This window comes from Phalacrocorax carbo, chromosome 1 (genome assembly GCF_963921805.1).
Source record: "Phalacrocorax carbo chromosome 1, bPhaCar2.1, whole genome shotgun sequence".
NCBI classification, from domain to species: Eukaryota; Metazoa; Chordata; class Aves; order Suliformes; family Phalacrocoracidae; genus Phalacrocorax; species Phalacrocorax carbo.
Window position 1 is genome coordinate 158,572,470 of NC_087513.1, and position 14,396 is coordinate 158,586,865.

General features: G+C 42.8%; 1 protein-coding gene and 1 long non-coding RNA gene across 3 annotated transcripts in view; one reads left to right on the forward strand and one right to left on the reverse strand.

Annotated features, from left to right (window-relative positions):
* Positions 1 to 414: 414 nt before the first annotated feature.
* On the reverse strand, positions 415 to 9,135 carry LOC135317230 (uncharacterized). The gene is made up of 3 exons (XR_010376289.1): positions 8,884 to 9,135; positions 4,526 to 4,624; positions 415 to 3,817 (listed from the first exon to the last, which is right to left on the reverse strand). It is a non-coding gene; the product is annotated as an uncharacterized LOC135317230 (long non-coding RNA).
* Positions 9,136 to 9,304: 169 nt separating this feature from the next.
* Positions 9,305 to 14,396, forward strand: part of TMTC4 (transmembrane O-mannosyltransferase targeting cadherins 4) — a 59,407-nt gene continuing 54,315 nt past the window's right edge. The window contains exons 1-2 of one of the 2 annotated variants that reach the window (XM_064440628.1): positions 9,305 to 9,406; positions 11,713 to 11,928. In XM_064440628.1, coding sequence (XP_064296698.1) covers positions 11,767 to 11,928 — 162 coding nt within the window. In that variant the 5' untranslated portion in view covers positions 9,305 to 9,406; positions 11,713 to 11,766. Of the gene's footprint in view, positions 9,407 to 11,697; positions 11,929 to 14,396 lie in introns of those variants that run through there. The other variant, XM_009509855.2, reaches the window with a different exon arrangement.

Below are 14,396 nucleotides of genomic sequence, written 5' to 3' on the forward strand. Positions count from 1 at the left end.
CTTTACTTCAAGAATTTGATACAGATTATGATGCACCATTCCAGAACAAAACTTGGTGAACCTAAACATAAAATAATGGTTCCTGAAGGAATTATAAAATCAATGGCATGAGGACAAGTGAGTTGCACAAAAAAAATTTATTGTTAGACTCAACAGCTATTAATCTTTTGCCACATATTTAGGGGACCACAACTGCATGAAAGCACATGTTTAAAAATTCATGTTACAGAACTTTCTGGGACAATGTAATTGGAATTATTGCATGTTATAGTTATTGCCTTGGGTCTTAATTTTTTTCTTCTACTTTTTCTCTTCTTTCTCATTCTGCTAAATAGAGGAGATAGAACTCTTATTCATGTTTCAGTATACCATTTGTGGACTACTGCCCGGTATTTCAACCAATGTTATAGGCTAATAAAACACACTAAGAAAATAATATATTTTAAAATACATTTTCAGAATATTAAGTTCCAATATCAGTTCTCATGAAACCCAGAACTTAACAAGGGTAATACAGCTAAACCCCTGTATTACCATTTCGCATCGAACAGGTTTAGCAGTCTTATATTAGGCCCTTCATCTGCATTTATTTCTGTTGTTAGTGAGCAGAAAACTTCTCCTTTTGGATTAATTTTCTCTTTCCAAAAGGTCAGTCCACTAAACATCCACAAGCATATTTTCTGACACCTCACTGTAGTGTTGTACCAAGAGATAATTTAGCCAAGTGAGTATAGGATTGCATCCTTGTGACACACCAGACTGTTGGCATTTTAGGTCAAAAATATGGTGTTACCGAGGCTTGATCCTGTGAAACAGCAAACTTGCTCAGAGGCGGCTGATATCTTGCAAAATGGTTTCCAAACTAATCACATTTGGAAAAGGAAGCTTTAGAAGATAATGTGAATGTCTGTAGATACTAGTTAGGACTATGGTTCTGCCTGGTTCCGATCTTCCTCACCAAGGTTTGATCCACTTTTATACAGCTACTGCCACTAAAGTCAATACACGCAAGAGTACTTGGCACTTTTCAGAACTGGGTCCTCAGGCAGATACTGGAAAAATATATAGATGCTCAAAATGCATGTAGGTTGTCAAGGGTGCTTTAAAGCCATGGATATCTTTATTAAAAATAGCCATGACTGGACTATGTTAGATCATTTTCTAGCATGCAGGCCACTGCATCTGTGGAAGAATTTCTTGAAGTTTCTGACTCATGTGGAAGGGAATAATTACAAAAGTAAGAAACAAGAGTGGAAGCGTCCTTCCACCGGGATGCAGTCAAGAAATCTCTGTGTCTTAGATTCTGCCTGAAGGTTTCTACAGAAAGTTCAAAGAGGCAAACTTGCTGAAAGCTCTTCATGGGAGTGGGAGTGGGACTGAAGAGCATTGTTAATATCTTCCAGCGTGCAGACTGCAGCCATTTCTTATTCTTTTTATCCTTTTTTTGACATTAATTAACCTTTTTTTGTGTGTTAAAAAAAAAAAGTGAGGAAAAAAGGCAGTAAGCTTTTTTCTTTCTTTTCCTTTGTCAGTAAATCAAACTGAATAATTGCAAGAGATGCTTATTATTAGGCAGGCCTTCATTTGTGATGCACTGAGCCATCTATCTTTTGCTGTGGCTACAGGAACAACCGGCTATGGGTAAGCCAACATATGATCTTGTGGGGCATCAACCCCTTTGCAGTCACTGCCTGCTTATACCTTGCTACTCCGACATACCCTGGGGTAGATGCAAGCAAGTTTACCCTTCAGTTAAGTTATTTTTCCTTTATTATCCTGGTGCAGAATCTATCACAGCACAACAATTCCACAATTGATTTGCTGGCAGCCAAGCCCTGGGGCATGGAATGTAAATAAGACTTGGAACGAAAGTGATGTGCACTGCAGCAGCCGACACCGAGTGCAGGTACTTCATCAATTGACCTGATTTCTGGAAAATCTGCTTGCAACCTTGAAACTTGCTTGCAATTACAATCTTTGCAATAAAATATTAGTCTCCATGGTAATGAGAAGAGCTTTCCTAACTTATTTAGAAAAAAAAAAGAAAAAAGTGTGGAGATGACAATATCTCTGAGAAAATGAAATTTTCAGTATCATTTCACAGTTGGACAGCTTCCTGCAGACTTGTCAACAGATTAGCAGCATTCTTCCCATTTTATACATGGAAAACTGAGTAATTAATAGCCCTCAGGCCTTGCTTGCAAAAAGGAGATTTAATGAGCTCTGTAGCAGTATCAGAACGGAAGAGTACATAGATAGTTTGCCTGTGTCTATACAAAAGAACACCACCAATGGAAGGAAGGCCCTGCCTTACTCCTTACATGATCCACAAATGCCGCTCTACACATTTAAAAGTTGCAAAATTGTGGGGCACAAATGATCTCTTTGTGCCAGGAATTCTGCCTTTCCTATGTTTTTGTATAGTATCCATCACACTGGGCACCTGACCCACAGGCCCTAGCTTACCAGAAAAAAAAAATTAAAAAATTAGGGCCTAGTAGGCAACAGAAGAACATGAAAAATGTGACAGGCTCTGTAAAAAGCCAGGTGCTTAACAGACAAAATATTATTCAGACCGACGTACGAATAAGGGGCTGTTTCTCCTCACAGGAAACAGTCAAAATAATGGACAAATATCTTCAAGGCCCAAAACCACAGAACTGAAGTCAGGGTGGGGAGGGAGAAGAGAACCATCTTCTTTTCTCCAAGCCAGTGTCAGGGAGAGCCACAGCACTCAGACTTTGGCAGCCTGTGCAAGGGGTTCCTATCAACTCTACTCTCCAGGGGACAACAAGCCTTCCAGAAGATAAATGGTTAGCTGAAGATATGAGTCTTGTTTCTCCTGAGACAGACCTCTCTTTAACAGGCAGGAGAAGGAGAGGGCAGTTTGTGTCCTATGAAAATATTTGGGGTTTACCTTTCTTCTGTCAGCTCAGCAAAAGTTTTTCCAAAATCTCAGAATTCCTCATTGCAAGGAAAACACCATGTTATAATCAGCTCTGTTGGGTTCTGTTTCTTGTTCTTGCCACTGAACTGCTAGGCAATCATGGATAAGCAACTTTATCTCATCATTCCTCAGGTTTTCCACCTCTAAAGTGAGATGCTTTCCTTTGCCAAGCACTCTAAATGAGAAAAAGGTAAACTATTCCTTCTTAAATTTCTTATACAGCCATAATTACCTTTAAGCAAGAAGGAAAAGAAAAATGTTATTTACAAATCACAGCTGGAAATTATCTGAAAGCAGCCACTCTAACTACACTCTCCAGTAACTCATATGTCTTAAATTTCTCAGTGCTTTCTGGAGTAGACACTAAAATTTAAGCATCACTCTATGATCTCATGTTTACAGCCATACCTGTCTGTGAAATAAAATTATTTTAGTAAGAATAACAATTTCAGTTCACAAATACCAGTAACAAGAAAAGTTTAAAATAATTTCTGCATTTTATGGCAGTGTTACTGTCTGATGTCCTGGCCTGCAGTCTGACGTTGTCTAATGACTGCCTGCTGGATCACGCTGCTCACCAGTTTTGCCTCAAACACTGATCCAGTTTGAAGGTCTTTCAATTCAGATTTTGATTTAAGAGCTATAAACTGAGTTCATATGAATCACATACTATTAGCTTCTTTCTTTTTTTCATTATATTATAAAGTGTTTCATTGTATGTATTTCCCCAGAGTTCTCATCACTTTTTAGGGTTAGCTTCAAAGATCCTTTTTTCCCTCCTACTTTTTAAATGTAGGTCTTGGTCATGGAGTTCTTCACATGTGGATGAACTTTCAGCATTTCATGGAACCCATTGTTAGGTAAGTAGTCCTGTGAAAATGGAATAAAGGCAAGGTTAGACATGTAGCTGAAGAGCTAAAAATAGTTTGAAAGGGAACCTTTATATAGAAAAATGTACAGGCCCCAATTCATTGTTTCTTGTACCTCACATCATCATTTTATCCTACTCGGTACAAAATGGCATCATCTGACTGATTAACCATATTCCACACTGGCAGTTCACTTGGGTGAATGACTATGTGAGTGCAAAAACAAAGGTCCAATTTGCTAACATTGTGTAATAGAAGGAAAGGCAAATAATTTTTCTGGTTCTCTGACCATGGTTGCAAATGCTTTTCAAGTGAAGGTATTTTAGATGCTGTTGGGTTTTCCACTAGATTATAACTTCTTTAATCTTCTAATGTATTGCCCAATACAGTTCTACATAGTGTGCAATAAAGTTCCAATCAATTTAATCTTAAGACAGATAAAGCAGTGCCTGTTAAAGTGCCTGTTCATATTTGTATGTGTGTGTAGATAAAAGACCGTTAAACTGGAGGACAAATGTAATGAATTACAAATTGATTCTGACAGCAGAGATGTTTGTACAGCCTTTTGATTAGGACAATGCAATTTCTAAATGTAAAACTTGGAAATATTCTGAAATCATATAATGTTAGCACATGCAATCATTCTGGCTACATCTCCAATCTTTTCCTCATACAGCTTGAAATAATTTTGGGAAGGAAATTTGAGTACCTTTGAAAATTATTTAAGGGTTCCACTTTCCATTTAAATTTTCTTTTTTATCTTCAGCTTCTTTGTGTCGAGCACGGATAGTTATTTTCATTTCAATGTCTGGCAAAGAGATGGTGGAGGGAAAAAACTCATCACAGTTAACTGAAAACTTTGTATTTTCTCTAACATAACAAAAGCTAGGCAGATGCATACGAGTGAAGTAGTTCAGTCTTAATGCTGAACTTTTAATGAGTTGGCATAACTACATTGGTACTTTCCCTGAAAAGCTTAGGTTGATTATTGGTAGATGGTTCTTTATTAAAAGCTAAGGTCTATCTTGTACTACATCTAAAGAACTGTAGTGAAGAGTAGTGATGAGGATTCTTATGGTTCAGAGAACAATAGGCTAGCAGAATCTTTGTTATTCATGAGTGTTTGACCTACTACAACTTCTTCATTTTATATTGACAAGAACACATTTCACAGCCACCTGTACAGCAGAACATAATTCTCACTTTCAGAATTAACTACTGTTTTAAAAACATATTTGCTAGCTACTATTTGGGGGAAGGCAAGTGTGTGGTTAAATAAATATTTTAACATAATTTAAGACTGTGAGCCATAATCCTTCAAATCTACCCTAAACATTATACAGAGTAGCAACAAGTCTTCAATGGATCTGATCATTCTCAACTAGTGAGCAAGGATATGTCTACAGTAGCAGGGCTGAGGGATCCAGTACTTGACTGGAAGCCTGGATTCTAAAGAAAATTAAACTTCTGGGGTCTGCCTGTCAATCCTCTTCTCATAAAACCTCATGAATCCAGAGTTATCAAAGAACCTCAAAGGTATCAAAGGGACCTCAAGCATGTTCAGTTCCTACCTGTTTCATAAATATCATAATGGTTGTGCAAATCACAGCAACCCTACAGACACTTTCACAGAGAGATGCAGCTATCACTGATCCTGTGTGGTGGCTGGCTAGCGAGAAGTCTGGGCAGGCCGTTCACCAGGGAAGGCACTCTTAGCTCTGGTCAGTCATAAAGTGAGTCTGGAACAGGTGGCAAGCCGAAAAGCAAACAGGAATATAGAGGGATCTTAATGAAGATGCTATATGGGTCATGAGGGGAACTGCAGTCACTAAAGCAAGGAGATGTAGGAATGAATATGAGACACAGAAAAAAGGGAAAACAGTGCTCCATTCACTCCACTCCTCTTGCAAAACTTCTGTTTCATTTGCTTTGGTTTTATGATTTATGGTTGATCAAGACAGCAACTGCCATAGGCATATGAGTTTGCTTGTGTCCACATACATATATGTGCACATACACACACACAGAGACACGTGTACAAAACATGACATACAAAACAAGCTACCTAAGACCTTCTGCTACTTAAAATGCCTTGCAGAACAAATACTTGGGACATTATTTGCCTAGAGAAAGAGACTATCGAAGTACTATTAACAATAGTAGTGCAAATGTGCATACTATATATGCAAATATTTGCATACATAATGCTTGTGCATGCCCTGAACCATGCAACAGGTAGTGACCAGCTCATTGCCTACACTTAGGAGCAGTTGTGCTCCATGGCCACACCCACATTTACTATGGGAAAATCCAGGCCATGGGGAAGATGCAGCTGTTTCAACACCAGCTCTGACAAAGACCGACAGTCTTTTTAGGCTTCTGAAACCTTTTGGTTGAATCCCTCATTACCATACTCCCTGACATTTTATTCTCTTGTCTGCAAAGTTGCTGCAATCCTCACAGATGCTGATTCCTTGAAATACACATCTTCTGCACACTCCTTTCTTACAGAAGAAAGATTGGCCTTTGTGCAGAGCTGCACTGGCAGGCTGCTAAAAATAAGGATGCAATAGCCACTTAGGTAGATCAATTTAGCATGCTGAGAAAACTACAGAGCACAGAGACACTCACTTCATACATATACCCTCCCAGAAACTGGAGATTAAAAAAAAAAAATTAGTGTTGTATTTAGGAACCATTTTAAATTGAAGCACTAAAATAACCCTCTGAAGAAGCAGACTGGAGATAAATTATGCAACTGTAGCTGATTTGAATAAGATTTTGAGGGAACTAGGGAACTCTCCAGAACAGGTATTTGCACTGCAGTTCTTCAGATTAATTAAAACAGAAGGTCATTGTAAAAGCTCCTATATTATAAAAAGCAAGATAAAGAAATAGAAAATGGAAAATAATGGGAAGGAGGGACTTCTGTATATGTTGTCTAGTTCATAAGAAAATGTTAATCAGTATTGTTGTACTGACATCAGTGGCGATGAGGTGATTTGTACCATCTGTGCATCTGGCTGAGTGGATATACATAAATTTGACCAGAACTGACGATATCAGCAGACTTACACTGAACAAATGAAATTCCAGTTATAAAACATAGATCATGGATGTGCAGATGCATAAGAAATGTGAGCAAAGGAGCTAGTAAGACGAGCATCTGATATGAATGGGCCATTAGTAGAAATGAATACATCAGCAAATGTGATAAAGTCAAACCCTCTACAGAACAAGATGTAACACAGAAATGTGAAAGTGACTCAAATAGCCAACGTCTAGCAATTGTCACAGTCCGGTGAGCCAAATCTCAACCTTGATTCACAGAACTTTACGTGTATTTACATATGCTTAAATTAAAATAAATTCTTACATACGCACCAAGTTAAGCATGAACTGAAATGCCATGTACTTCACTAGAATTCATAGAAGATTACACGATAGACTGCCCTTCCTAACTAGGGTGGGTTTTCTTCCTAAACTGGGCCCCTCTCTTCTGATTTGGGGCCCTTCCATTAGTAAATGCAAATTGTTTAAAATGTCTGTAAATATTGTGGTATGAGGAAGATCGTTGGATTTGGAAAGACTGGGAAGATAGTTGTCAAGAATTTGACCTGACAATACTTATTTGGGGTAATTTGGGGGGTGCTAAGTTTAAACAGTAAGGAAATCTGACAGTCATCAACCAGTACTACTTCATTGTGAACTAATGTGGCAAACCAGCCATTTTCAGGAAGTGATATAGATCTCAGTGTTTCATATTTTAGGAGTAGAAAATCTGGAGAGCATGCCAATACAGATTATCTCACATTTTATCTTGTATTTATAAAGCAGTCTGACCAAAAAGTCATAAAGACATCCTTCACCTCTACCATTTTATGATTCTAAATCACAAGATACAAAGTTTACTGATTACACCCACCCATACTCACTAAACTGGGGACAAGAACAGAACAGACAAGATCATTTTAAAGTACAAGGCACAATTTACTGGTTTGGAGGTCATGGTCTTTGTGTATTTATTATCGCTCTTCTAACAAAGGGACCAGAAATTTTTGGCCAGTGAACATAGCTTTGCATGCTTGGTGACAGCTGGTCGCGAGCTTTTTACCACTTTCCAATCCAGAAGCACCTCAGATGCTCTGTGGTAGCTGTTGAACAAGCAAAAGTTACAAGACTACCATCTTAAAAGCAGGAGCTGCACATGTACTTGAAGAATATAAGAGCCTGGAAATTGTGCTGGTTCAGCTGCTGCCTCACAAGCAGCTGAGCTGTCCATGTCCTAGCAGCAGATGTTTCAAAGCAGGTGTCAAGTAGACAATTACGGGTGGCAACTGCCACAGCCCTCCCAAAGCAGCACTTCCACTTGAGATTTAAAGCCTCAAAGGAGCTATAAAATAACCTTGTTAATTTGACACTTGACAATGCAAACATCTCAAAAAAATCCCACTCCAAATTATATGTCTCTGCCTGGCTCACAGCCAGGATTTCTCATCCAATTTCAGTACATTAAGATGTTATTGTTTTTAGGGAAGCTTCTGCCGAACATGCAGTGGTATAGTTCAGCATTTAATCACACTTTTCTTACGAGAAAATCGCAACGATGAAACGCATAAATAAAGTACACCTGACAAAGCCTTTTCTTAATTGCTTCCTTACGGTATCTGTCCTGGTGGTGGGGACGGTGGTGGGAGGCAGGCACCCCGCAACAAGCCCGGCAAGACCAGGGCCTCAGCGGGAAAGGAGGAGGAGGTATCAGAAAGGTGCCCTGTTAACGTGCCCGAGAGCCGGAGCGGCGAGCTCACCCGGCAGGGCAGCCCGCGGCACACACGCCTCCCGCCCAACACCCTCCCCGCCCCACACCCACGCCACCACCCCACTGGCTTTACAACTTCTTTTCTCCAGGGGGATTTGCGCGTCGCGTAACCCCGCAGGAACCTCGGCTCTGAGGGAAGAGCGGGGGGCTCCGGTCACGGAAACATGGGCTTCCCACGCCCGCCAGGTTCCCCGGCGCCAGGCGACCCGCCCAATGCGCGCGAGAGCCTCCCGCGCACTCCGCCTCACCCGCCGCTAACGGTCACACTAACGGTCGCGGCGGTGAGGAAGGGCAGGGCGAGCCCGCACGAGCCGCCCCCCGCCGCCAGCCAGGTGCGCGGGACAACGAGCACCACGCAGGGGCGGCAGCACCGGCAGGCGGGCTCTGGGAGGGCGGCTCAGGCGGCGGGCAGCGCCCCGGGGAAGCTGCCCCACTCCAGCCTTTGTGCGAAGCGGAAAGGTGTGGAGTTTGGAGCGGAGGGGAACGACCCGCACCGGCCCCGCCACCGCCACAAGCGATCTCCTCGCTCCGCTTCCTCAGCCCCGCCTGCCGCGCGTCACCGCCGCCGCCGCCAATGGGCGCGCGGAGCTGCCCGAGGGGCGGGGAGAAAGAGGGGTGGGGCGGCGAGGTGGCCAATAGGCTCTGAGGATGTTTCCCGGGGGCGCAGCCGCCGCGGCCCCTCCCCCGCCGGCCGCTCCGGCTGGGGGCTCGCCGGGCGGGAGAGTTTCGCACCCGGGTGGGAGATGCCGCGTGGGCTCCTTCTCCTTGCAGGTAACGCTGTGCGGGGCCCCCACGGCGCGGGGCTGCGCCGGGCGCAGGTTGGGGGGAGGGGGGGGGTGCTTGTCCCGCTTGCTGGCGGGAGCGTGGGCGGAACTGGCCCGGTTGGCGGTAGCGGGGCTGAGGGCCGGGGCGGGACGCCCACCCCCCTCGGCGGGGCCGCCGCCGGGACAAAAGGGGAGCGGCGAGTGGGGCAGGGCTGCCGCCAAACTGCCGGCGGGGCTCGCCTCCCCGCCCGCCCCGCAGCCTCGCCCCTACCCGCCCGCCGCCGCCTTCCCGGACGGACTCTTTCCCCGGGACCGGGTGCTCGGGACGCACAGGACGGGAGTTTACGGGTCTCCGCGCACGGCCTTTGTGACCGTTGGTGTGACACCCCCCCCCTCCTGCTCCCTCCCGGCTCTTATCGGCGGGGCACGGCGCCGCGCCCCGCTCCGGCCCGCCGCGGGGGTGTCGGCGATGTGTGGGTGCCGGGCGGCGGGGGTGCTCTGGGCCGGGCTGGGGTCGCCTTTCCTTGGGGGGGGGGGGAGGCTCCCACCCCCCACCCCCCCCGCCACGCCACCGGTGGGCAGTGGCGTGGGAGCCGGCCGGCAACGGGAGAGCACTCCGGGCCGCCGCGCGGGGGGGCGAGTGCGGCGGCGGTTCGCCGTCCCCCGTGGGCGCTCAGCCCGCCTGGGCGGTGAACCTGGTAAGGGAGTTCCCCCGGACTGGCCTCCCCTTGTGGGCAGCGGGGAGAGGGCGGGCAGCAGGCGTTCGTCAGGGAAACAGAACCAGCGTAATGGGAGAAACTTTCAGGGCGAAATGAATTTTGAGTAGATTAAATATTTTATTTGGCTAGCGGGCATTTGATGCTGTATCTGTGCTGTTCCGAGCAACGCAATACACTTCCCTCGGATTAACAGCCTTGCTTTAAGTCTTTGTTTTCGTCAAACTGACAGCACGAGGGTGAATTACTTCGAGAAATGGTTTTGCTCTTAAAGCGGCTGGTCTGCTTTGCTCTGCTGAGGAGCTCCATTCTCTCTCAGGTTGCACAGCTCCATCTTACCGACTTTATCTGAATTTGGGAGCGCTGCTGTTTAGTCCCCAAAGCGAGAAGGGGCACTGGTGCGCCGGGGAGTACCGCCTGTCTGCGTGCATGTGTGTGTGCAGAGATCGGGATACGTGGGGGCTGGAATTTAGCGTTGCAGGCAGAAAGCTGCAAAGCAATTGCCTTAGCGGCTCTAATGGTCAAGTCTGTTCAAGATGCCAAACGACTGGAGCTTTTTCGTTGATTGTATGCAAAGAGGGTGCAACAGTTGATTTAAAAAGCCAATAAATGAGAAGAAAGTGTGACGGTGGGCTACTGTATGTGCCTGTTATTCTTGGGGCTTAACAATAAAAACTTTGTATTTTGCCCTGCATTTATTCTAGTTTTCTATGTGTAACCTCCTGCCCCTGCCATTTATAGCAGCAATTGATAATAAGACCACTCACAGTACTGTTGGAGCACCAGAGAAACAGAGAGGTGAGGGCTGGCTTTGGAGCATCAGGAGAGACCCTTCCAAGTAAAGATGGCTCACAGGTGAACTCCCAGCCTTAGTACCTCCACACTGATGTATCACTCAGTGCTGTTGGATTGTGTGGTCTTTTTCATCTACCTCAACAACCTCATAAGCCCATTAATACAGCGCTGGAATTCAGCCTATACTGTACTTGCAGCATGCAGAGTGATCTAGTGAACAGTACTTTGGTCTTAATATGTGCGTCTTGTCTTATTGTTTGAATGGTTGAGATTTAGGGCCTAGTCCATTAACTGCTACCTGTGATGTTTATATGAATTCCCTGTTTGGGCTATGTGTAAGACTAGGTCCTTTAATTCGATCAACAGAAGAGAGATGAGCTCTTTTTGCAGTTGGTGTTTGTTTTTCACACTGAGAAGGAAATTGTAGTGATTATCATTCTCTTAAGAACTTTATAAATGTTCCACATCCCTGTGATGCCTCTGTTTGTTACACTTAAGAAGAATAGTAAGAAACAGAGTGCTTTGCTCGAGGTTTTAAAATTTACCTGTGCCAAAGCTTTAACTTAGAATCTAAGAATTCCTTGGCTTTATCTCTATGCTCCAACCATGAGAAACAGTGTCTGTCTTCCACATTTGAAGTGCAAAATTATGTTTAAATATGTTCCAGTAACTATGAAAGACACCAAGAGAAAATTTAGGTTGGATGAAACCTCATTCTCCTCTCCCAACGCAATTCCCCATTTTTAAGTTGTTTTTTAGTGAAATACAACTATAACTGTATATTTGCATGTATTTCTTTCAGATTTGCAACCAACATAATGCTGAAGCTCCCAACTTGGAACAAGTGTTTCACAGAATGGCACAAACAGAACCTAATCTGGACCACGATGTATCATGGTTCCTCCTTCCGTCATACTGGGCTAAAACAGTTGTGGCATTTATTTCTTTCCTCTGTTTTGCTAACAGTTATGATGGAGATTTTGTCTTTGATGATTCTGAAGCCATCATCAATAATAAGGTTTGTCTGTCTTCTCCCTCTTCTCCCTTCCCCATGCCCTTTGACATAAGTGGTCATTGGAAAAGAAATAATGACAAGAGTTGATCTAAGTAGGCCCAAAATATTCATCCTAGTAAAGAGCTTCCTTCTGATATACCTTTTTTTGAACTTCATCTTTCTGACAAACAAGCTGTGCAGCAGTGCTCTACCAAAAAGCTAGAAGCCTAAGTATGGTTAACAAGAGCTTATTCCTAAAGCTATTTGAATAACATGATTTGGGTTCTAATGCATAAACAAAAGAGTGAACAAATCAAACAGCTTCTTTGATTTTTTGCTCAGAATGTGTCCCCTTTTGTTCTTTTGCAGGTGAGATGCTCTGTTTAACAAGTGTTGATATCTGGTCAAGGCAGGGGATCTCTTTTTGCCATACCAAGTGGACTTTGTCTGCTCGTCATCTAAGAAAGCATTATCTAGGGTTGCAGCAAATTCAGATGTGATGTTTAATAATCCTTATTCACAGGGTACCTGTACATCAAGACTGCCTATAGATCTAATTTTATGCTCATTTCTAAGACAGTGAGAGTATGCAGTAGACTTTTCTAATACTTGTCAATGTTAATAGGAGATTCTTTTCATTATCTTCTCAGGATGACAGATGAATAAGCCCAATGAATAAACTTGTTCCGGTGGCAAGATACATAATGCATCACTAAGTGATTGTAGGGTGCAGGGGTTCTCCAGGTGTGATTTATACCATAAAAATGTTAGAGAAGCAAGGAAAGCTTCCTTTTCCTATGCTCCTTCCCCACTTAAAGTCCCTGTGACAACAGTATTTTCTTGAAATAGGGGCAGAGTAGTCTTGTGCTCTATTTTAAAACTGATCATACATGCAATGAACAATCCCTGAAATGCTTAGAAATTAACATGTGACTTGAACAAGCCTGTAGCTGAGATTCTTTTGACTTTGACAAGTTGAATGTCTTCAGTTGCTGAGGGACTTCGTAGAATCACACGTAGCTGTTAGTGATCCTGTGCTGACGGGTGGGTCTTGGTGTTACAGCTCTTAACGCTGTTCTGGAAGGAACTTGTTAAATGTTTGGAAAGAGAAGCACAGGGTAAAAAGAATTGCCCTTATCTTTTGGTTCTGTTTTCCTGAAGCCATGAGGTTACAGGGAGGATAACCTGGAGACTCATACCGCTCGAAAAAAACAATTCACATTTTTTTTCTGCCTTGCACAAGATTTAGAGGTAACTTATCACAAGAATCCCACAGAATTACTGTTTCCTTAGACAAATTGTTATTCTGCTTGTGTAAGCCATCATGCCTTGAGTTATAAATGTATGGGGGGAAAATATATCTGTCAAATTGGAAATAAATCTCAAAGCTTCTAAAAAAATACTGTAGACAAATTAAGAACCTACAGTGATTATTTTTTTTTTTAAAGAGGCATTATATTTTAAATTACACAGCTCCTGGAAATGTTTCGTTCTGCAAAGTTTTATTTGGGGCACAGTAATAATGTTCATTCTTTCAGGAAATTAAAATAAAAGACTGATGTTGAAACAAGGCAGGTTGTTTTGTTCATGTGCAATTTCCACACTTGTAATATTTCTCTATTTCTTTCAGTCTTTACTTTCAAAATGTTTCAGTTTATCTGTGCAACACAACAACCTGCACCAGGGTTATAGCTATTGGCAATGCTGAGAAATTCAGCTGACTGCTTAAATAGATTAATTCTTACCTAGTCTGTACGTTTGAAAAACTGTGAGGCTTATTCTATTTTTCACATCAAAATCCTCTGTTATTCCCTAGAAAGTAAATGAGGTTTTTATGACAGTATTGTTTTAGCACAGAGGTCATATGACTATATGGAAATATAAAATCCATAAGAAAAATGCAGAGACAATGAGTTTACCAGTTTAATGGGGAGGGAGAGCATCTAGCAGAGGCACAGTTTATTAAACAAAGTATAACATTTTATTCCTATTCAATAGGAGAGACAGCAGGTGAAGTCATTTTGTAGATCTACTGAGCATTACTATACCAGTGTTTTCTTGGGTACCACACAGTGACCTTTTTGTTGATTTACTAGCTACCACCACCACTCCAATCTTTCAATTATTTTTTTTTTTAAGCGAAAAATGCGCTGTTAGTTGACCCTGCACCTACTGTATCATGGAACTTTCTCTTAGATTTTATTGGGATTCAAGGCTGTTTTCCAGATGCTTTCTTGCCAGTTTAAGCAGCATTTTAACTGGTACACAACAGTGACTTTTGTCTTCGTTTATTTACTAGTTTGGCAAGACAAACAGTTGGATTAGAAGGAGCTTCAGACACAGTGTGTCATTTCCATAAGCTTTTATATAGAAAAACTGCCCTTCCTTCAAGTGTTGAACTCTGCTGGCTGTAAGCTGCTGCTAATCAAATATTTAGAGATTATTTGATACCTACTTTCATCACTTAAAGAGAAAATCATATATAACTTTTA